Source organism: Myotis nattereri, assembly GCF_964212035.1.
Source record: "Myotis nattereri genome assembly, chromosome: X".
In the NCBI taxonomy this organism is placed as follows: domain Eukaryota; kingdom Metazoa; phylum Chordata; class Mammalia; order Chiroptera; family Vespertilionidae; genus Myotis; species Myotis nattereri.
In genome coordinates this window covers 120,885,406-120,910,045 of record NC_138078.1, presented here as the reverse complement: position 1 = coordinate 120,910,045, position 24,640 = coordinate 120,885,406, and the positions used below count along the sequence as shown (strand labels likewise).

The 24,640-nt window shown below is 34.9% G+C and overlaps 1 protein-coding gene across 1 annotated transcript in view; it reads right to left on the bottom strand.

Moving 5' to 3' along the window:
• The window catches only part of STK26 (serine/threonine kinase 26), a 56,956-nt gene that overhangs the window by 4,027 nt on the left and 28,289 nt on the right, over nt 1-24,640 (bottom strand). The window contains exons 3-9 of the mRNA XM_081115127.1: nt 17,274-17,504; nt 9,559-9,615; nt 4,519-4,627; nt 4,272-4,429; nt 3,242-3,427; nt 2,045-2,193; nt 2-95 (exon numbers count right to left, since the gene is read on the bottom strand). Of these exons, the coding sequence (XP_080971253.1) occupies nt 2-95; nt 2,045-2,193; nt 3,242-3,427; nt 4,272-4,429; nt 4,519-4,627; nt 9,559-9,615; nt 17,274-17,504 (984 nt within the window). The remainder of the gene's footprint in view (nt 1; nt 96-2,044; nt 2,194-3,241; nt 3,428-4,271; nt 4,430-4,518; nt 4,628-9,558; nt 9,616-17,273; nt 17,505-24,640) is intronic.

The window sequence follows — 24,640 nt, the reverse complement described above, 5'->3', positions numbered from 1 at the left end:
CTGCCCCATTCTGCAGTTTCTTTGGGTCAGGCTTCTTTCGCACAGTGGTAAAGCTCCATTCAGGATGCGTATTATTTTCCCTGCTGGTGGATTCCCTAAAATGATTGCCAAAGATATTTCAATAAGTTCTTAAATAATTCAGCTTGGTGAAAATGCCAAATCAATGCAGTCAAACTCTTAAGAGAGACTGTCCCAATGTATAAAATAATATAGTATAAGACAGCATTTGATTTCAGTTCCAGGTAGATAATACATTTTATTGAAGAGTAGAAATGGTTCTCAAGTCTAAGTGTGCATCACAATCACATATGGGAACCTCTAACCATATATAAAGCCCTGTACCTACCCCTCCTCACTGACTGGATTGGGATCTTCTATAGGGTGCCTTATTTTTTTAAGGCTCCATGGGCAACTCTCATGGGCAGCTAAGGCCAACAACCACTAGAACAGGGTACAAAAACTATCCTGGCATTTGTTTATCCCTTTCAAAAATTAGGCAATTTCTCATCAATGCAGGACTCAGAGTATTTCAGCCAGTGGAGTAGTACATTCTGGTGCAGTCTATAGATTTTTCTAGTCTAAGCTACGGACTTAGAGCAGTGATGGCGAACCTTTTGAGCTCGGCGTGTCAGCATTTTGAAAAACCCTAACTTAACTCTGGTGCTGTGTCACATATACAATTTTTTTTTTATATTTGCAACCATAGTAAAACAAAGACTTATATCTTTAATATTTACTAGTATATTTCAATGCCATTTAACAAAGAAAAATCAACCAAAAAAATGAGTTCTCCTGTGACCTCTGACACGCGTGTCATAGGTTCGCCATCACTGACTTAGAGACTAAAAGGTTAATGTAAATGCAGTTAAAAAGCAGTGTAAATTTTTGGGGTATAAATCTATATCAATAAATTTAGTAGGTCCTCGAATAACATCTTTTCATTATAATGTGGATGAGGGTTAAAAAAACAAAAAGATTCCCTGTCTGGGCCACTATCTCTGTGGAGTTCAACATTCTCCCCGTGTCTGTGTGGGTTTTCTCTAGATTCTACAGTTTCCTCCCGCATCCCAAAGATGTACATGTGAGGTGAATTGGAGTGTTTAAGTTGTCCCACTCTGAGTGAGTGTGGGTCTGTGTGAGGGGCCCTGTGATGCAAAGGCGTCCTGTCCACAGTGGGTTCCGCCTTTTGCCCTGAGCTACTGAAAAGGCTCCATTCACCCATGACCATGAACTAAAAAAAAGTGGGCTAGAAAGTCATTATTTGACTCGTCATTATTCATCTTTCTTAAATGTATGCATAGCTTATATTTATTTCAATGCTTTATTTAGATGCTTGGTGATGTTTTTGTGACTATATATATATATATATATATATATATATATATATCATAGGAATTTAACTCTTGCTTCTATTGATTATTCTATGGTAAATTTGGTTTCATTATAAAACATTTTGTTTTAGTTTGCAGTTTCCAAGAACCTATTAGTGATATTAAGTAAGGACTTATTGCATTTAAATGTACCAGTCTGACTATGGTTTGGTTCATGGCCAAGAGGTGGGAAAGACCTGCAGGTTATTCTCCAGAAAGATTTTGTAGGTTAACAAAAAAGTCTGTGAAGACATAGCCCCTTATCACTTTGGGCAAACTAATACAGACAACAGGGGGGTGAGGGCGTAAGTGTGGGGAAATGGGGGTAATGTGGGGATAAGGACACATATGTAATAACTTAATCAATAAAAAAAAGAAAAGAAAAAAATAGCACCTTTAATAAAATCTTATTCCAAAATTTTGTAATATACTCAAGAATCCACTAGGGGTTAGACTGAGACCATTTAAAACCGGAGCAACTCAATTCTAAGAAAAACATGTTTTTAAACTCATTGTACTTCACAAACTGATTTTAAAGACTTTCACAGTTTCTAATATAAAACTTTAAAATATAGTTTATATTTTATGCTAGACAAAGCACATTGGATCATAGTTAAAAGATATACAATGTTAAAACACGTTATGTAAATAAAAATGAAATAATTTGTACATACGAATCAGAGCCCTCAGAATCAGATTCATCATCACTGTGTCCTTCTGCCTTCCATCTCTTAAATCGATCGATCAGTTCAGTGAGATAAGAAGTCTTCTTTGAATTTTTTACAATGAATTTGTGTTTCAGAAGTTCTTTAGCTGTAGGACGCTAAGGAAAAAATGAAGCATGCATAAATATTTCTAGGCTCTTTATGACTGAAGGGGATAAGAAATCATTTCAATTATGAAGTTGAAAGGTGTGAAAGTATGAGGACAACTAAAATGCTGTAGGACAATAGCTAATTCTATTGAAGTGGCTCAAGGCAACCAAATTGAACTCATTGCCTTGGTACTAATTTGTTAAAGCTCAATGGGCAAAAGATGGCCTATCTACCAGCAAACTGGCAGGCAGGCCTTCTAAAAACAGGGAAAAACATGGCAAGATTTTGAAAATAAAGTAAAAATTTAAAAACATCAAAATAGTGCTTTGAAATACTTTTATTGTATTAACTGTAAATAAAACAAATGGATGAAAACTAGCAAGGCTGTAACTTTATTATTATCTGCACACAATTTATGACTCAGATTAATTTATATTGCGTCTAAATACAAATACCAGGTGCTACAGGGGATATTTTCCCCTTAGTACTTTATTAATATCAGAATACAGTTCTTATATGTTTCTAGTTTCTAGAAGTTACTAGGCAGATTTATTTTAAAAACAGTAAAACAACTGTAATCAAATTTGTTAGGTAAATGAGTGGAGCTTACTATACTTCAGGAAAGGTATGTAACTTAATTTTGGAATTTCTAAATTTAAATGTAAAAATAATTAAATGAAAATATAACTTTTCATGAAAAGTGAAAACACAGTGAATAAAAATCATTGTGAATAGTCACACATATACTTTAATAATGACATCCTATTAAATAAATTTTATTTCTCAAATTTCTTTCCCCCTGAAATAGGAAATGATCAACAGAATAAGGAAGAAGCTATGGACCATGAAAAAAAAAAGATAGAGGGCGGGGGAAGGGAGAGAAAGGAACTAAGGATCTTGTTAAGAACTGAATAGAATTAGCAATATAAAGGAAAAACCAGTTTCCTGAATGGACTTTTGACAATTTTCACATGCACTTTATTTCCTCACTGTAGAAAAAAACACATTTGTTCTATGTAGATTTAATAATAGACAACAGTGGCCTCATATACTCACAAATGATGGATCTTTGTTCAGGCAAGCATCAATAAACTCCTTAAAGGACTTAGTAAACTCTCCGACAAGAGTTGGAGGATTGCTTTTTGGAATAAGAAACAAAACTCTCATTGGATGCATATCGGAGTTAGGTGGCTCTCCCTTGGCTAGTTCAATAGCAGTAATTCCCAATGACCAAATGTCAGCCTAAGTTTAAGAGAAAGAAAAAAAATAGCTTGAAATTCCATTCCAAAATACTGCCACAAAATAGCCTGTGGAATTTTAATGGTCACAACAATATTAAAGTGTCTCAAGAAATGTGATCTTAATAAATGTTTTTAATAAAATTAATTTATTTTTAAAAAGTATCAAATTCTCTATATTATGCCAAGTACCACAGTCTAGGCACTGAGGATTCAGGTGGTAATAAACCAGACAAAAATTCCTGCTCTCAAGGGGCTTATGTTCTAGTAGAAGAGACAGATAAATAAATAATATCATGTCAGATGGTGCTAAGTTCTGCAAGGAAAAGAGCTCAGGATAAGGAAATAATGAATGATGGTGTTGAGGGGCTGCAAATTTACACAGGATAGCTAGAGAAGACTATTCTGTGTAGGTAATGCTTAAAGCAGAAAACTGGTTGGGAGAAAGGTTATTCCAGATAGAGGGAAGGTAAGTACAAAAGTCCTGAGGCCAAAGTATGCTTGCTATGTTTGTGAAACAGAAATCAGGCCACTGTGGCTGAAGCAGATAGAATATAGAGGAGAGTGACATGAGATGAAGCTGGAGAGCTGGACAAGGGCAAGATCTAGTGAGCCATGTATGTGATACTGCGGACTTTGGATTTTACTCCAAGTTGTGTGGAACAAAATTGAAGGGACTGGGGTTCCAATATTATCAGCATCAGGGAAGTTATAATTTAACAGCAACATTTGTCATAACTCTAGCTTTAGAAATACTTTAAAATGAAGGTAAATTAAGGCAGTTTATTAAATAGGACAGTATGTTATATAAAACTTATTATAAAAAACAAAAGTAGACAACGCTTTACTTTTGAGTCATAAGCAGACTGTTGAATAACTTCAGGAGCCATCCAAAATGGTGTTCCCACAAAAGTATTTCTTTTAATTTGTGTATCTGTCAGCTGGCCAGCAACTCCAAAGTCAGCAAGTTTAACATCTCCTTGTTCTGAGAGCAAGACATTAGCAGCTAGGAGGGGGGGAAAAGACAATGAAAAAAATCTCAGCTTCCTCAGAATGTACCTATTTTTCTCATGTTCATATTAAATTTTTGTATACCTTTTATGTCTCGGTGGATTTTCTTTTCTGAATGCAGATAGTCCAGACCTTTCAAAATTTCCTTTAGCATGGTTGCGATCTGGAACTCATCAAATGGACCAGCTCGCAGCTTAGGGGGGAAAATACACACACATACATGTATGAAAATTTAAAACAATAAAATTCAAACTTGATATTATATTCGAAATAAGGGAACCACCTAGATGTATGAAGCAGCTCTGTTTATTAAACCAATATTTAAATAAATAAGAACAAATTAAAAGGCGAGGGAAGAAAGTAAAAAAGTTAAGGAATAGAAGGGCTTTTAAATGATTAAATTTAATTGTGAAAGATAATAATACAAGCAGTGTGACCTATATACTAGTTCAAAATCCTGAGGTTTTTAAATATTTACATAAAAAATTTAAGATACACTTACATAATGACAAAACTAGCTTTATTTTTTTATCTGAGAAAAAGGAAATTAGTTACTTAAATTTTTACATTTGTTCAAAAGTTATTAAATATTGCCCAGTTGGTGTGGCTCAGAGGTTGAGTGTTGACCCATGAACCAGGTGGACATGGTTTCAATTCTCAGTCAGGGCACATGCCTGGGTTGCTGGCTCGATCCCCAGTAGGTGGCGTGCAGGAGGCAGCTGATCCATGATTCTCTCTCATCATTGATGTTTCTATCTCTCTCTCCCTCTCCCTTCCTCTCTCTGAAATCAATAAAAACATTTTAAAAATAAAAACATAGCCCTAGCTGGTTTGGGTCAGTAGATGGTGAGAGCATCGGCCCTCAGATTGAAGGATCCTGGGTTTGATTCCAGTCAAGAGCACGCACCTTGGTTGCAGGCTCGATCCCTGGCTATGGTTGGGGCTCATGTGGGAGATAACTGATCTATGTATCTCTCTCCCATCGATGTTTTTCTATCTCTGTCTCTCCCTCTCCCTTATACTCTCTCCAAAAAATAAATCAATATGGAGAAGTATCCTGGGGTGACGATTGATAAAAATAAAAAATAAAAAACTACATTAAAAAAGTTATTAAATATTTACACTGAACTTATTTTTAGCATCAACCCAATTTGATCATATAGATCAACTGTGGCATAGTTCTTAGCATTTATGTGTTTTAATAACATTGTAAAAGCATAGAGACTTTTGGGGGTCTCAAACTTAAAATTTAACCAGGAGTATAATAATTAAACTATTCAGACTTTCACAGTTAAAAAAAATGATCAAATCATGGAAGAATACAGTTTTTAAAATAAATGTAACACACTTCCCTTTCTTTCCCCATCCCGGTACCAAAGCCAATAGTTTCAACTGGAATACAAGGGAAGCAATGATTAGGTTTCAGGAGAAGTTGTAATGGAATAACTGAAAATCTCTCTTTAAAATAAATGGTTATTTTAAAATTCTGCTACCTCATAAAGCACAAATAGTAGACTGTACAACATTTACAGGAAAGGGTGGGAAACTAAAGTCAGAGCTGAGGTAAAGTTCTGTTTGCTGGAAGGAGGGAAGAGGTGGTGAAAGTCAAACATTGCCCACTCTGCCTCACATTGGTAGGGATTCACAGCCCTTTGGCACCTTGTGTATTTCATCTTTCATGAATGCCATATTTATTCCGAATAAAGGGTACTTTCATGTTGAAATTTAACAGCTTAAAATAGAACCCATACTTCGGTCTCACCATTTAATATTAACTGTGGTCTGGATATAGAGTATACTCCAGGCATATCCATAATTCAATAGAAGCCTTTCCTAGGTAACATTACCTATTTACTTTCAAATCTATCAACTTCTACCCCAGAAATTTATATTTAAACAGCAGTGATTAAAGTCATTGTAAATGGTAAAAATTGAATATTATTTTATTGATTATTGGCAATGAAATTCTGATGTACTATCAAATAACTGAAAGACAAACATCATACTACTCAAAATTAGTAGTGAGTATCACTGATCACAAAATGTTGACAAGGCCATAAGAGGTATACTCTCAGTTACTTAAGAAATTGGGCAAGGTTCCTATAATGGATACCAGCTATCTTTCTGAAGGACTTCTAAAAAGTCGCCTGGATAAGCCAGTGTACAACCTAAAATGGGATTTAAAAATATATTTCAGTAAAAACAAACAAAAAAAGAGGTCCTAAAAATCCATTAGCTTATCTGGGAGGGGAGATTCCCGTGGCAGGGAAATGAGAATGGGGTAGTAGTATACTTGAGTTTTTATGGCTCATTCCAGGATAGAAAACTATCCCAAACCTGTGGTTAAAATGTTTCCTTAGTCATCTTAATAATGATTAGACAAAGAGGGGGAAAAGGAGTTGGAAAGAGAAGAAAAGTAAAGTAGATGGAATAGAGGGTTTGTTTTTTTTGGTGTGTGTGTGTGTGTGTCTCCCAATGCAACCTTGGGAAAAAGAATGTCTACTGTACTTGGAGTGCATATTTGAACTTCTCTCCAATGACTGAAGATTGTGCCATGTCTCTAATAGCTAATACCTCTGCCTCTAGGGCAGCATACTGGCCTTCGGTAATATGCCTCTGTTGTCAACTGAAGATATGCAAGAGAGGAACATTTGTTCTTTCAAAGAATGTATACTTGTGCATTTGGGGATTTTCCCCACAATCATTTGACTTTCAGCCTGTCCCCAGTGCAACATGTTATGTTATGCTTTCTTACAGTTAGCATATTGTTTCTTTTTTTCATTGGTGCTCATATTTTATTCTATTAACCTTATTATATGTGATTTTGTTGTAAACCACTGCAATTCAATATATATCATACAGTATGCTCAAGAATGGAAGAGAATCTTGAGGTATAGACTATATAATGTTGACATAAATTAAAAGTCACAGTCATATTCCATTAGTCAGGTACCAGCTTAATGTTAACAATAAATTCTTTCTGTTCAGCATCCCTCTTTTTTTTTCTCTTGTTCCTGGTAGCCTAAGCCTCTAAGCCTAATCCTTTATTAGATTCCTTAAATGATAGTATTCATTTGTACAGGACTATAAATGGAGAAGAAATAGCACATTTTCTCATTATTTGCTCTCTTTACAAAGTCCAGTTAAATTAGATTTATACATAAATCACAATATTATTATATTTTAGAGCTAGAAAAATAAGACTAGAGACTACTAACTTAATTTCTTCAGTTAAGATTTGAATAAATTAAGGCAGCTAGTCAATGGAAGAACCAAGACTGGAACCTAGGACTCTTGATATTTAGCCACTACAAGGCTAAGAAAAATTTAAGTTCATTGAATTTGTGCTAATTCAAATTTGATTAGGCAGAGGTCAGAATGGCAGGATGAGATTAAGGTCTCACAATCATTTAATTCATAGATTTCATAAAACTGATCAAACTATCACTGGGGGATACAGACTGTGTTAGTTAGGGTTGGGCCAGTGTCTAATGTGTATCACTCTTATCAGTGATCCTGATGAAATCAGTGGACTAGCTTTGTCAATGCCAACTAAGCAGGGAAGAGACATTGTGAGCACCATGGGAGATCAGATAACTTAACTGTGATAAATTTGGAAAGGGCTCTTAATGTATAAAAAGTGGAAGGAGGATCATGGAGCACCTGTAGACTTCTTATGGAGCTAATAAAAAAACAAAACAAAACAAAAACTATTGCATAACAAAATTGTGACAAGACGAATAGAAATGAGATTATTTAACTTCAATATAAGAATGAGATCTGACTCCATATATGAAGGATTATTATACAAAGAAACACCACTTGTGTTCTATCACTAGAGAGGGAACAGAAAAAAGAATGAACTTTAGAATATAAGAATGTGTATCACATATTCCACAAGGAAGGATTATTTAACTCAGCTGATTAAACTGAGATGAATTCCTAGGAGGAGATGAAACTCTCCATCAAGTTTAATTATCATTTCTTTAGAATGTTTTAAGAATAGTTCTTTTTTAAAAAAAGAAAAGAATGGTTCTGTTTAAAGGAAAGAATCTCTTATGGCTATTTCTGTTCATAGGATTATTGGAAACTTTGAGTTACCGGCAGTCAGGATTAAACCCTATTTAAAATATTTAATCATTTTCAGTTAGGAAAACTCATCTCCACTGAAAAAGTAAGAATTAAAATAGTACTTGATGATCTTATTTTTAGAAGTAGCATATTCTATAATTTCAAAAGCAGAAGCATACTAATAAAATGTCATATAATATTAAATATAACTTAGAAATAACTTAGTGCCACTTCTTTGTTTTATATGACATCAAAGTCCAAGGATTTTATGTGTTTGGTTCACAATGATTTAGTTATGAACAGAGCCAGCTCTATAAACTCAAACTTCCATAGGCCATCCCAGTAGTCATTCTACTACACAAAGCTGCCTTTAGTACTTCACACTGAATTTTAAATACAATGCCATTTTAATAAAGATTGTAAAGGGGCAAAAAACAACATTGATAGAATCACAGTAATTTGGCAAAAATAACCAGTATTTCTCAAAGGTGTTTTGGGTGTGAGCACATCTTCATTGGGTGGAATTTCTGCACACTGGAATTTTAGCATCCTCATCCCTGTCCACTAAAAGTGCTGTAGCACTTCCAAGTCATTTGACAACCACAAATGCCATCACATTTTCAAATGATCTATAAAGGAGAAGAGAAAACTATAGAGAATGGGATCTATAGGCCTATGTGGTCAGAACCCAAGAACCACTTTTAGTAACAGTTACTTGAATTACATTATGTTTAAAAATCTAAGAACATTCAGTCTTTTTAGGGATAACCTTACGAAGTAAAACTCTAAACTGACAGCAACTGTCACACACTCATTCCTAAATTGGGGGGCTTGATTTTATTAAGCTATTTGCACTTCTTATATACTCTAAGAAGGTGAGCAACATGGTCAATCCTGCAATACAACTAAATCTACATAAGGGTAGTGGTCCTGAAGAGTTTAAGGTGAACATATTAACTAAAGCAATCACTTAGCTTGCCCAAAAGCTGTTGTTTACTCCAATTAAAAAAGAGGTTATAGCATGGATGTGTGTGTTTATTTAAAAATACTTACAAGATCCAGCGCTGAACCGCCACCTAGGTATTCCATTATTATCCATAATTTTGAGCCCTGCAAGAGCCATGAAACAATGTATAAGTACAAACCTGAGCATAACTAACATAAACGTTAAATCTGATATACTAATGTACTGGTTTTAAAATACAGTACATTAAAGTTCAGTGTTTGGAACCCTGAATATTATTTTTCCATAGAACATTAAAAATGAAAGTAAAATTCTGAGACTTGATCCTCCTCAAAATTTAGTTAGCTTATGATATAGCTAAATAAGTAGCTATTGTTTCTTATTATGGAACTATTAGCAATTTTTATAAAACCCAGAAAATATAAACCATAGCTTTAAATTATTATTTCAAATGATAATATTAAAGGGAAAAGAAAGATGCATTACAGAATGAGGAAATAAATGGAAACTTGAAGAAATTTTGAATAGGAATTCTGAGTGTTTTCATTCAATTTTTGAGTTTAAGGACCCCGGATATTTTGCCTTCTTTTAATTTTTGCTTTTTGTTTTTATTACTTTACAACTTTATTCAGCCATGATTAATGACATGTTTTATAAACGTAGAACCTAGAAATAATACTGTCCCCTACCCAGGTAAATAGATAAGAGAAGGGAGTATATCGTTTAAAAAGAATACAATCACTCCAGGTATAGATAACTTCACTGTAAGTTGTACAAGAGCAAATGGGGTGCATAGAGAGAATGCATATATGTGAATTCCAAAACAGTTGTACACACACACACACACTATTCAGCTCTATCAGATAAAAGTTGGAATAAACTATTGTATCTTTTTTCTTCCTTCTTTCAACTATAGCTTGAAATACTAGGGACGTCTCTCTCTCCATAGCATTTCATGAGTGGTATTCTCTGAATTTTTGTGGGACCACAGAGTTGACTGGAAGAGAAATGGTTGGTTTTACTATACTGGCAAGTGCCAAGTTGAGATTGGATTGTGTTCCAAAAGTACATTTTTAAGTAAGATGTTTGGAATTTAGAAAGCAAGCATTTTCCCATAAAAATAATGTCTAGTTTCCTGGGGTTATCCCCCAAAAGACAATTTAATGTAAAAGTATCCATAGTATAGCAGGAAGAGTAGCAGAGAAACTAACTACTATTTATACCATAACAATGTTTCTAGGGGGAAATATATATTCAATGTGCTTAACTTGGGATGCTAGTTAACACCTTTCTCAGCTTTACAACCCCAGCTGTGGGATAAAGATTCTCAAACTATTGCCAGTAGCCCTCAAATTCTAAAATCCCTGGGAGTACTCATTCAAAGTGTCCGAGGAGTTTGAAAATATGCAAGCATCTTCATGAGGCTGGGGCTTTATCATGGCAGAGAATGGATTCCAATAATATGATGATGAGTGTTTAGGTGACATTACAGTGTGGAGAATGGGATGTGGCCTAGAGTTAGTTAGAAACCAGGGAGGGCGGGCTCCGTTAATTTAAGATGAAAGGATTCCTCCTTCCTCTCCTTTCTTTCTTGATGCTGACACTATGTAGGATGTATAAGAGAAAGAGAGGAACAATGCTCCCTCCCCCTAGTCTTGACATCCACTCTCTCCTGTCACAAAGGACCAGCTTGACCTGAGGAAAGAAAGAGCTGAGAATCTTTGATAGCAGTAGTGTCTATAGAAGGAGAGAGAGGAAATAAATTCCCATTATGTTGGGAAGAAGAGAGGAATTCCAGTATTGGGTCTTGTAACTCATTTTTATGTATAGAAACCAGGTATTCTGAACCTCAAAATTATGAACCTGATGTGTATTTTATATTCTTTTCAAGAGAAGGAAGGGCTTCTCACAACACTGTATAGCCTGAGATTTTTCTTTTGCACAAGTTTATTTCTAACAATTATTATATTCTACCTTATGAATTCCAAATGCTTCCCATTCACCTGAAATTTAAAAGAAAAATGAAGAATCTTATAAAACATTTTTATCTGTTTCTGCAGTTCTGCATGAATGAAAGCACCTGTTTTCCAAGTTAAAAACAATGTGTTTGGTACAAATTCAAAACAGAATCTTACCAACTTCTATTCTTCACCAAAAATATTCATATAAAGTTTAAAATGTGATTAAAGTTATTACTAATTAACTTCTCGATCTGAAAAGAAGGCTTCCTCTTAGTCCCTCCAACCCAGTGGAAGTAGGTAGAACTCTTTTGACACCGGCAGAGAACCAGAACTGCTCAATAGCTTTTCTGTTTGCTTCCTTCTGATCACCATTTCCAGAGACAAGCCTCACTGGAGGATGGCCATAGTTCTGGATATTCAGAAGATTGCTAGGCAGGCATGAGTACTGAAGCAAGGACTGAGTGGGCATAGGCATAAATGGTGAGCTAGTGGGGTTCCTCCCTGCTCAAGGAAGCTTAACCCACAGAGGCTCTGTTTACCAGTTCCTCGGCCACCGCAGTTCTCAATAAAAAACACCAATCACAAGCAAAACAAAATAAAAAAAATCTAGATCCTATGTTTTCCTTCTTTTGGAGGGACTAAAACTTCTATCTTTGATTTCTGGTAAAAGATGTTTGTATTGGAGAAAGCAAATAAGTATGTTTGGTTTGCTTTTAAAGAATTTAAAAAGCTAAGACGATGTCTACATACTGGTTTACAATTCTAAAAGAGCCAAGTGACTGGAAACCATAACCATACATCCTGCACATGTAAGCATTGGAAGTCTCTGTAGGAAAAACTCCACTTCTTCACTTATAAAATGATCCACACATTTTAAAAAATGGGTCAGAGGAATAAGTTTAAAGTCCTGCATCAACATAGTTTGTCAGCTAAGTGTGAGGAAGTAGTTCTCTGTTCCAAAATTCAAACTGCCTAAAGAGCAAGTATTCTATAATTGTACTATTTACTGAGGAGTGGTTGGAGTCTAGTGTTAAAAAATTACTGGTGTCTAGAGTATCAACTCTTTTACCTCATGAAGCCTTTGAACCCCACTGTTTGTTGCTAAAGGCGACACTCAGCCAAAGGGGAGAAAAATGCTGCTGTGGAACTTGGAAAGCATTTGTTCATAGAAAATAGATTTAAAATGCTAATTTTATGTATTTGAGAGATCATTACTATATATCAAGTACATGTTGAATGAAGTGAGCTGGTCTAAAACTCCAATAGCCAATCATGACATTGACCAGATAAACCAGCATGTATAACTAAAATAAGCTGGTCACCAAAGAACAAATACTCTATGATTTCACTTATATAAGGAAATTAAGGTAGTGAAATTCAGAGAGACAGAAATTAGGATGGTGGTTACCAAGGAGTGTAACGAGGAGAGAATGAGCACTTACAGTTTAATGTGTACAGTTTAAGTTGAGGAATATTAAAACGTTCTGGAGACGGATGGTGGTGATAGTTGTACAATAAACAATGTACTTAATGTCACAGAATTGCACACTTAAAATGATTAAAATGGTAAATTTTATGATGTATATTTTACCAGGATAAAAAAAAAATAGAATGTAGCATAGTCCTAACTTGTGTGGCTCAGTTGGTTGGAACGTTGTCTCATACACCAAAGGGTTGTGGGTAAGATTCCCAGTCAGGGCACATACGTAGGTTGTGGGTTCAATCTCTGGTTGGAGCATACAGGAGGCAACCAATTGATATTTCTCTTTCTCTCTCTCTCTCTCTCTCTCTCTCTCTCTCTCTCTCTCTCTCTCAAAATTGGTGAACATGTCCTTGAGTGAGAATAACAACAAAAAAGAATGTAAAATTTTATAGAACTTCAAGTGACAGTAGAGATCATCTTGCCAGATACTTTACCATCTCTGAACTGGTTTATTTCAGCTTAGAATTCTTGTCTATACCCCACCTTCACATTCCAACCTCCCTCAAAATCATACTCAGGACTTAGTTCAAATACTACTCCCCAGTTTTGGGGTCATTGCATTTTACGTACCACAGGTAAGTGGATAATATGAGGCAAATTAGATGTACATATCTGGAGCTAAGGAGAGAGGCTGGAACCAGAGACATGAATTTAGACATTGTCAGAAGAAAGTGGATGAGACTGACCAGGGAAAATATGCATAATGACAGCAATACACATAAGTAAATGGCTGTTGAATTGAACCTTATATGGGGCTTCGTAGAAGTGTGTTATGTGAAGTTGAAAGCTATTCTTATTTTGAAAAGAAAGAAAAATGTAAGGAGAAAAAATTTCTCTCCTCAATTTCCTTCATGTATTTTTTTTTTAAAGTCCTGGACATGGACAACAGTATGGTGATTGCCAGGGTGAAGGGGGTGGGAGGAGGTAGAGAAGGGTATATGAGGTATAAATGGCAATGGAAGGAGACTTGATTTGGGGTGGTGAACACACAATACAATGTAGAGATGATGTGTTGTTGAATTGTGCACCTGAAACCAGTATAACTTTGTTAACTAGTGGCACCCTAATAAAGTCAATATAAAGGAAATGAACATAACAAAGGAAAACTCATATTATTTTTAAGGAATATTCTGGAAACATTCACCCAACCCTGGAATTATGTACATTATGCACACACAAAAGTCTCAGGAAAAATGAGACGGCTACAAAATTGTACAGACTTTATTCTGGAATATTTTACTTAAATCATTCAATTAATTTTTTAAAAAAATAAATATTGGTGATAGTATCAGGAGGGGAGCATATTTCCTTAACATAAACATAAATCTAAATCTAAAGGCATTTTGAACAGCAAATAAAGGCATGATTCAAATTCTATTCAATGCCTGAGTAAGCTTCATTTTAATATTTACATTGAACTAGAAAAATATTTAAAGATTATAAAATATTCTTCCAATATTATGAGATCAGAAAGGAAGGGTTCGCTTATTTTAGTACACTTTATAAAGACTAACTTTGTTTCTCAAGAAAATCTGCAGTGAACTAAAATGAAAGGAAAATACTGTGGTCATACTGATGTGTTTGTCTTGTTTTTACTCTTGTTTTTAAAAACGAAGTTATACAATGAGCTCAGTCAAAATGAACACCAGTACATTTTTTCATGTCTCAAAAAAAAATCATTACAACTGCATACAGTTCCAAAGAGAATATAATTTTCTCTCGAAAGCAATAACTTTTCCTTCAGCATACAGTGATTTCTTGGTTATGTGAAGTTTAAAGCTATTCTTTAAACTCACATATCCTGTGTAGGATATGTAAACCACATATCCTACTCTACTCAATTGACTTGACCCACAAAATTCCCCATGTCATCTGAAATGGAAGGATGGGTCACAATAAGAACATAAGTAGACTGATAATGCAGTTCCCAGATGGTATTTAAAGGATGCAGCCTTGAATTACACTGACTTCATTAAACAGAATCCTGTTACACTTGATAGGATTTTACTTAAAAAATACAAGCCCATAGAGCCACACTATGTTTTAATATAAATGGAAAATAAACAAGTTGGTCGATTTACGAAAATAATTTAAATAAAATATATTAGAAAAGGTTATAAAATAATAAGACATTTCTTTTTTGTGTATATGTGTACATTTATATAGAGTTAATACATATATGTTTATTTATTTTAAGGTAAATATATTCAGGATACAAATAGTATCAGCCAGCTGTGAACTTCAACAATTTTATCATGAAATGACATGTTTCTTAAAGTAACATCATGGACTTTACTTACTGATGGATAAAAGAAAAAAAAATAATTCTGTTTAATCCTTGAAGAAGACATCTTAGATAATGGTTTTATGTCACTAACTGGTGTGAGAACATTCTACAGTCAAGATTTGGATAAGAAATATCAGTTTTATTTGCTTAAAAATTAAGTATTTACTGGGTGACTGGTACATGAGGGAAATTTTTTAAAAGGTGAAATATTAGGAATATATAATACAAAAAGACTTACAATTCATTTTCCATGAGAATATTGAATATGAACAAAAAGACTATAAGCAACCAATAAAACAGTCAATATCATTTCAGTACTCATTTTCATTATAATATAGAATAGCCCATTTTAAATAGGGCTTATTTAATATTTTAAGTTAGTTATCAAAAATAGCTTATCTATGCCTAAAAATAGGAAGGGTCTGGAATTAGCAGGATTCAATCCAGGAAGAGTAAGCCAGAACGAACAAACAACAAGGACAATAACAACACACACATACACACAACAAATTCTTGGGGCTGTCTATAACCAAGGCTGCTACGGGAATTAGAAGGGAGACATAAAACTACGAGAGTGAGTGTCCCTAGGATTACTAAAAAAGAATATTACCACTAAATAAGCTTCCTATATAATTATTTACATAGTAAAATGGAGTAATGGCTCACTGTAAGAAGTAAATTGAACAGAAATTGCCAGCAGAAACACCTTTTCTTGGAAGCCTTTCTTGAAGCCTTCACCCTCTCCTCCAAAAAAAGGATAGAAGTGACTACTTGCTTATTTGTGCTCTACTTGTACCTTGTACATACTTAATAACAAAATTGGCCCCTTTTTAGTGCAATATGGGATGGTGAGCTCCTTAATGGCAGTGGTGAGTTGTTCATTTTTATAGCTAGCACCTAGTAAAATGTATAATACATAGTGACTATTTGGCTGTTTAATGATTCATTCTACTATGCATTCTTTGCACATTCATCTAATTCTTGTAATATTAGAATAAATCAAACTTTGTAAAAAGGCAGGAAAATTGTTGATGAATTTCTATATCTTTAGATAGGTTATCCTAGGGCTTATTTGGTCAGCAGAACATAAAAATATAGCATTAATTTTTATGCAGGTCAACAGCTTGAGAAGTTATAAACATACCCCTTTTGGCCTAGAAATAAATAAAGAAAAAAATTGAACAAAACAAACCCTCACCCACCCCATGTAAACCCTAAAAAGCAAAGATCTAACTAATAGTGCCTTCCATTGAAAAATTTCAACACCAGGAAAATAAATTTTAATTTTAACATAATTTAAACTCTAAGCTAAGCTATTTTTGTATTTATGCTTCACATGCAATAGACACAAATTGAACTACCTCTGGAACCCAGGAACTTGTGGATTTACTAACTAAAGAGTTTTCTGTTATGCAGTAACATCTCCATCTGCTGGAATTTTAGGTGTCTGCTAATTCCACGATCCTAGAAACTAAAAATCCATTTTTTTGGACGGGTGTAGGAGGGAACAGATATTATTCATTTTAATTTCATTTAAACAAATATTTATCACTTGCATAAGATGTGCCATGCCCTGTGCTAAGTGATGCAAAAACCAAGACTAGTTGAGCTAATCTCCCTCCATCACAGAGCTCACAATCTGGAGGGAGAGAGAGGTGTATAAATAACGACCAAACCTCAATGGAATAAGTTACAGACTTACATATTCTATCAATTCTGAAGTTGAGACAGACCGGACCACTGAGAATAATGTGTGAAAGCACTGGGGGAAAGTTCTTTCTTAACAAAGGATATGTCTCAAGGACCAGCTGCATTTCTGCTCCTCCATCAATCCAAAGGTTCAGGTGTGGGAAAAATGATGCAGCTGAGTACTGGGATGCATTGAAGATACAGCTGCTAGATCTATACAAATTCTATTTGGCACTATAAATGGGGCTGGATTCTGCCTGGAAGCTAAAGACTGCCAAATCCTAATTTAAGACATTGTATTTCAAAAAAAAAAAGAATTTAAAAAAAGAAAGAAAAACTTATAATGAAAATACATTATGACAAATAATACAGCACACACATTACCTTTAAATATGATCCATAGTATTTTGTTACATATGAGCTGTCACACTGACTCAAAACAGTTATTTCTTGCTGAATGTCTTCAATTTCATCTTCAGCTTCCTCAAGGTCTATAATTTTAATAGCAACCACTTGCTGGGTACGGTTATCAATTCCTTTGAAAACTTCTCCAAAGGAGCCTTTTCCAATGCGTTCTAATTTTGTGAACAGTTCTTCTGGATCAGCTATATTATTCTAAGAGGAGGGAGAGAAAGAAAGGAATAACACAAATGTTTTGCATCAATTCTTTTAAATGAAGGAAAATAAATCATATAAGACATTAACACGTTTTTTTAAAGCATACAAATTCCCTTGACTCTTCACATGTGCTTTGTTAGAACAACAGTAACTCCAAATGGTGGGCTAGTCCATATTCTACTGGATCACACTCCTTCACTGAGCTTCCTTGATCCTGCTACCATAAACAATCCTATACAACAAATGTTGTCTCTGAAGCCTGCCAAAGGGCCAGACATGTTTTAGAGTAAAGCAGCTGGCTATAGATAGGTTGCACATTAATGTTATGATAGCAATACTGAGAGAACTCTTAAGCTAAGTTATAGGTAGGTGAATCATTAAAAATTCTAACATTCCACCACCAATGTTACCTTTTAATTCTCCTTTTACCTCTCCAACTTGGAAAACTCAATCAGCCCCACCTACACTTCTAAACCACCATGTAAACAACACAGAACACAAAAGACTCAAGAATCTACGAGTCTCATTTTTTTTTGTTTAAAAAAAACTTTATTGTTGAAAGCATTACATAGGTCCTCCTTTCACTTTTTTTCTTTACTTGAGATCTTATCCACATGCATTGTTCTCATCAATGATTGAAATAACACTCTATCCCTTTATCATCATAATTGCTAGTGCTCATAAGGAAATGGTAATATGTTGAACTTTCACAACTTATCTCACGGTGGCAATCCAGAGTAAGTCCACATAAAATTTATAGTCAAGCATATATTTTAATAAATGTATAGGCATGACTTAGATTTATAAATCACTGTCCATTCCTGGTTCAATATTATCCTTTATCTTATCATCTACAACTTTTAACTAAAATTTTATGCCCACAAGACAACCTTTATATGCCTACTTAAACTCATATTGCTTAATACTGTACATACTTCTAATCAAGTAGAACACAAGATCTACAAACCTCCCCAAAAGGCATGTTATTAATTTATATTGAAGTGATTTATTACTCTGTACCTAAAACTTTACTTTTAGATCCTTCAAATATAGGAGAATATTAGCTAGTTCTGGTAGCTATCTATATTTAATTTGACAGTTGGATCCAGATCATCTGTTCATTTACAACTTTACCATCAAGTCATCAATTTGAGGAGAAAATTATAGAGTTAGCATGTTCCTTTATGTCTTCTTTAATTGGACAAAGTGATCATTAAAGTTTACTTTTTTCTCTCATCAAGTTCTCTGCACCATTATGACCAAATAGATCCACTAGCACGCCAGTAAACTAATTTTGAGTAATTTGAAAACTTATAATTGCCTTAAAATTTTTTTCACCAGCTTTTCTTTTTTCCAACCTGCTTAAATACAGTTTGCACATGACCTGCTTATTTTATAAACTTCCACATTTTCCTGGGTTGGATATTTTCCATTTATAAAAGCTGCACTTTCCATGTAGCAGTCTCTTTGATGTTGCAAGCTACTCATTATTGATGTCATTGGTATTCTCTTTCTTACCAAGACATTGTGCTTCATTGTGATTACTATTACATAGTAGCTAAACCAAAGGTACCTCTCTTCCTACTTTTGGTGATGGTTCTTATCTTTCCAGTACCTTGTGGCAAAAACAAAACAAAACAAAAGCTTTGTCAAACAGCTTGGTGACAGGTTCACCACCCTATTACTTCCTAAATTCAGTAGATTTGGGAAAAGATAAGGGAAAAAAGCTTTCAGTCTTTCTGACATAACTATAAAACAAATCTAAAAATTGGAAATATGCCATGATTAAAACATACATAGTATGTACTTTCTGATACACTGTCAACTAGGAAGTAGATTAACCTTGGTTGTAGAGAACATTTATGCTCTACATAACAAAAAATGTTGTATTAAATCCTAATCTTATTTCTTTATTTATAGTTTTAAAATTAAATTTATTGGGGTGACATTGGTTAATATGATCATATAGGTTTTAGGTGTGGGTTTCTATGTTATAAAATCTGTATATTGCACCATGTGCCCATCACCCAAAGTCAAATCTTCTCTTGTCATCTCATATTAGGACTCCTTTCTCCCCACCCACTTCCCTCTGCCAACTAGCACTCTGCTGTTTGTGTTCATAAGTTTCAGTTTTATATCACACATATGAGTGAAGTCATATGGTTCTTAGCTTTTTCTGTCTGACTTATTTCACTTAACATAATGTTCTCAAGGTCTACCCATGTTGTTGCAAATGGTGCTATTTCATCCTTTCTTATGGTTGAGTAGTATTCCATTGGGTATATGTAGCACATATTCTTTATCCAGTTCTCTACCACAGGACACTTTGGTTGTTTCCATGTCCTGGCCACCGTGAATAATGCTACAGTGAACATGGATACATGTTCGAATACATGATTTACATATCCAGGAGAGGGGTTTCTGGGCCATATGGTATCTCTATTCTTAATTTTTTGAGAAATTGCCAGACTGCTTTCTATAGTGGTTGTACCAGTTTACATTCCCACCAGCAGTTAATAAGGGTTCCCTTTTCCCACAACCTCCCCAACACTTGTTATTGCTTGTCTTGTTGATAATGGCTACTCTAATAGGTGTGATGTAACATCTCATTGTAGTTTTGATTTGCATTTACCTAACTGCTAATGAGGTTGAACATCTTGTCATATATGTGTTGGCTGTTCACATGTATTCTTGGGAGAGGTGTATTTTCAGGTCCTCTGCCCACTGTTTGATTGGGTTGTTTGGTGTTGAGTTTTATGAGTTCTTTATATATTTTGGAAATTAAACTTTTGTTGGAGCCACCTTTGTTTTGTTGTCATTTCTTTTGCAGTGCAGAAGCTTCTTAGTTTGATATAGCCCCATTCATTTATTTTTGCCTTTACTTCCCTTGCCTTTGGGGTCAAGTTCATAAAATATTCTCTACAACTAGGGACCATTAAATTTGGTACCTATATCTTCTTTTATGCAACTTATTTTTTAGGGTATTATACTTAGATCTTTGGTCCATTCTGAATTAATTTTTGTACATGGGGACAAACTGTAGTCCAATTTCATTTGTTTGCATGCGACTTTCCAGTTTTCCCAGCACCATTTATTGAAGAGACTATCTTTACTCCATTGTGTGTTTCCGGCTCCTTAGTCGAAAATTATCTGTCCATATACATGTGGTTTTATAGCTGGGCTCTCTATGCTGTTCCATTGATCTGTGTGTCTGTTTCTGTGCCAATACCATGCTGTTTTGGTTATTATAGCTCTAGTATAATTTGAAGTCAGGTAGTGTGATACCTCCAGCTTCATTCTTTTTTCTCAGGTTTGCTTTGGCTATTTGGGGTCTTTTGTGGTTCCATACAAATCTGATTATTTATTGTTCTATTTCTTTAAAATATGACATTGGGATTTTTATGGGGATTGCATTAAATCTGTATATTGCTTTGGGTAAAATGGCCATTTTAAATATGTTGATAATTCTAATCTTTCTAGTTCATGTTTTAAAAGAATTTGACTGAAACACCAACCCCAGGGAGAACACAGCTATTCTTGCTTTCTATAATAAATGGGTTCCTGAAAGTGTGTAAAACAAAGATTTAAAAATCAAGTCACACTGTGCATTTTAAAGAAGCTCTGAAGTGAATCCTAAAACTAGTCAATATACTTTAAGATTTTAAATCAAGAAATACCAACTTGAAGAAAAAAATCCATCATTTATACAATATTTGTACTTTCAACTTTTTATTTGGAGACTAAAACTTCTCATACAGAGTAAAGGAAATAATGAAAACAGGTTTTCACTAGTAGTATAACCTCACCTACTTGACTATCTGATGATAGAGATTTCTGCTCTATTTGCCAATTCCTGAATTTTGGGTAGGTAATACCTAAATTCTAATCCCCCTTCAGCATCTCACCAGCTTCTTAAACCAAAGTATCCTAAGTCTTAATATTAAGAAGATAGATTCATTCTCTTTTTGATGCAAGGGCAAAAGTCGAGTAAATAAATGATAAACATCCTAAGTAATGCAATTTAAAAACCACCTATATATAGAAGCTGATTAGTCCAATCCTTTTTTTTAAATTATTACTGGGGACGCATACTTAATGATTTACTATTTTTAAATTCTTTATTGTTTAAAGTATTACACAAGTCTCCCTTTTTCCCCATTGACCTCTCCCCAGCTACCCGCCCCCCCCCCAGCACATGCCCTCACCGTCTCTGCCCCCACTGTCTGTGTCCACTGGTTATGCTCGTATGCATACATACAAGTCCTTTGGTTGATCTCTGACCCCCTCACCTCCCACTTTCCCTCATAGATTGGACAGTTTGTTCAATGCTTCTATGTCTCTGGTTCTACTTTTGTTCATCAGTTTATGTTGTTCATTATATTCTACAAATGAGTGAGATCATGTGATATTTATCTTTCTCTAACTGGCTTAGCATAGAATGCTCTCCAGTTCCATCCATGCTGTTGCAAATGGTAAGAATTCCTTCTTTTTTTAGAGCAGCATGGTACTCCACTGTGTAGATATACCACTTTCTTCTAATCTACTCATCTGCTGATCGGCATTTAGATTGTTTCCAAATCTTAGCTATTGTAAATTGTGCTGCTATGAACATAGGGGTGCATATATCCTTTCTGATTGGTGTTTCTGTTTTCTTGGGATACAGTCCTAGAAGTGGGATTATTGGGTCAAATGGAAGTTCCATTTTTATTTTTTTTGAGGAAACACTGTACTGTTTTCCACAGTGGCTGCACCAATCTGCATTCCCACCAGCAGTGCAAGAAGGTTCCTTTTTCTCCATATCCTCACCTGTTGTTTGTTGATTTGTTAATGGTAGCCATTCTGACAGGTGTGAGATGATACTTCATTGTTGTTTTGATTTGCATCTCTCAGATGATTAGTGACTTTGAGCATGTTTTCATATGTTTCTGGGCCTTCTGTATATCCTCTTTCAAAAGGTATTTAAAGAGGTGTCTATCTAGGTCCTTTGCCCTTTTTTTGGATTGTTTATCTTCCTTTTGTTAAGTTGTTATGAGTTCCCTATAAGTTTTGGATTCAAAATTTTGGATTCAACCATTATTGGAGATAACATTGGCAAATATGTTCTCCCATATAGTGGGCTTTCTTGTTGTTTTGTTGATGGTTTCTTGATCTGTCCAATCTTGTTCACATTACTCTTCTTCAGAGCCTCTAAGAAAGTCAAGTCAGCTTCCTTCCCACTCAAATCAAATATTCTTTTAAGACTATTAAAATGTCTAAATCTTTCTATCGCTACTGCAAGATTGCAGTTTACTATTATATCTGTATTTGTATTACCTTCTCAAAGCTGTAGCTCAGGAAGGAGCTATAAGTTCTGCAGCAGCAAATAGGAAAAACGGCTAATTAACGTCGTATTGATTTACAATGAATGGTAGCCGATTTATTTGACCCAATAATCCCACAGGTCTGCCAAAATAAAAATCTCACATATCCACCTCAGAACATTATTATTCTTTGACTGTCTTTATCTTTCCTTTGCTTGAAATTGATCTCTTCAGCTATAAGTACACTGTTACAAATTTAAGTCTGAAGCAGAGGTATCATTACTATTAACAAAACAACAATGATAACAATAACCTTTTAGTATGGAAATGCTCTTAGGAAGTCCAAAAGGGAAAAACATAAGATGATCATTCTGTTTGTCTCCTGTGTAAAGTCAGGGGCAGATGAAAGAAGACTACTTGCATACTTAAAACACAGAATCAGCAGGTGGGAGAACTTTTGAAGATTCTCTAAGTGCCCTCCAGTCCTGGCTGCACGTAAGAATCACCAATACAACTTTTAAAATGCAGATACCTAGGTCTCATTCCAAAACTACTGATTCAGAATCTCTGAAATTGGGCCCAGCAATCAGTATGTTTTTAAAAAGTACTCCAAACTATTTTCCATATATTCATTTTAGCCCCAGTTTTAAGATTAGCATTTGGGAACCAGTAAGCAGACAGATCTTGAATTTGTATCCTTGATTATATGGAACTCCTTACCACTATTTTTTCCCAGGCAAGCCTGTGGCTCTCTTCTAACTTTGAATGTTAAGAGGACAACTTGGAAATTAAAATAAAACCAAGAACACTTTAATATTTACATATATGTACCTATATTTTAAAAATTAGGTCTTCAATACTTCTTATATGGACACATCCCTAAAATCACCCTCAAATAAAACAAGAAACAATAATTTACCAAAACATATACAATGTGTTCTCTACATTTTATATATGTACTCTTGAACTTTAAAAAAAATTAATTGATTTCAGAGAGGAAGGGAGAGGGAGAGAGAGATAGAAACATCAATGATGAGAGAGAACCATTGATCGGCTGCCTCCTGCATGCCCCCCACTGAGGATGGAGCCCGCAACCTGGGCATGTGCCCTTGACTGGAATCGATCCCAGGACCCTTCAGTCCACAGGCTGATGCTCTATCCACTGAGCCAAGCCAGCAAGTACTCTTGAACTTTTTTTTTAAACCCAGCATAATAGCTTAACACGTTAAACGCCCTGTCAGTCTCCAGTGACTGACACTATACTTTCCGTCCAGAAGACAAAACGGGGGAGGGGGGGGCGCTTAACGTGTTAAGATTTAACGGATGATAGTTTTGAGTTAACAGTCAACATTGACAAAGAGTAAAAGTTTAGTTCTAGTCAGCTAGGAAAAAATGGGTACAAACTGTGGAGAGTGATGTAAGGGAGAAAAAAAAAAAAGGTCTCCTCAACCCTATTAGTTTCCCTGGTTGGATCTGAACATTAAACTGACAAAGACAGATGAACAGAAGAAAAGTCTATAAATCTATTTAATATAAGTTTTACATGACACCAGAGCCTCCATAAGGAAATAAAGACTCAAGAAATCGTTAAACCTGTGTGTTTTTGCTAGGTTTGATGAAGACTGGAAAGTTGTAGAAAGATGTGAGCTAAGTGTCATAAACTGAGGGAAACTTAGCAAGGCCTCTTTTGTTCAGATTCTTCCTGGTGTCCACCTGTCTTTGGAGATATGGATGCTTCTTTCCTCCTGGTATAGGGAGAGTACCTCTCACAGAGGGCCTTAAGACCAGTTTCAGGAAGAAGAGCAGGGAGCATGTGGGGAGGGTGGTGTGGGA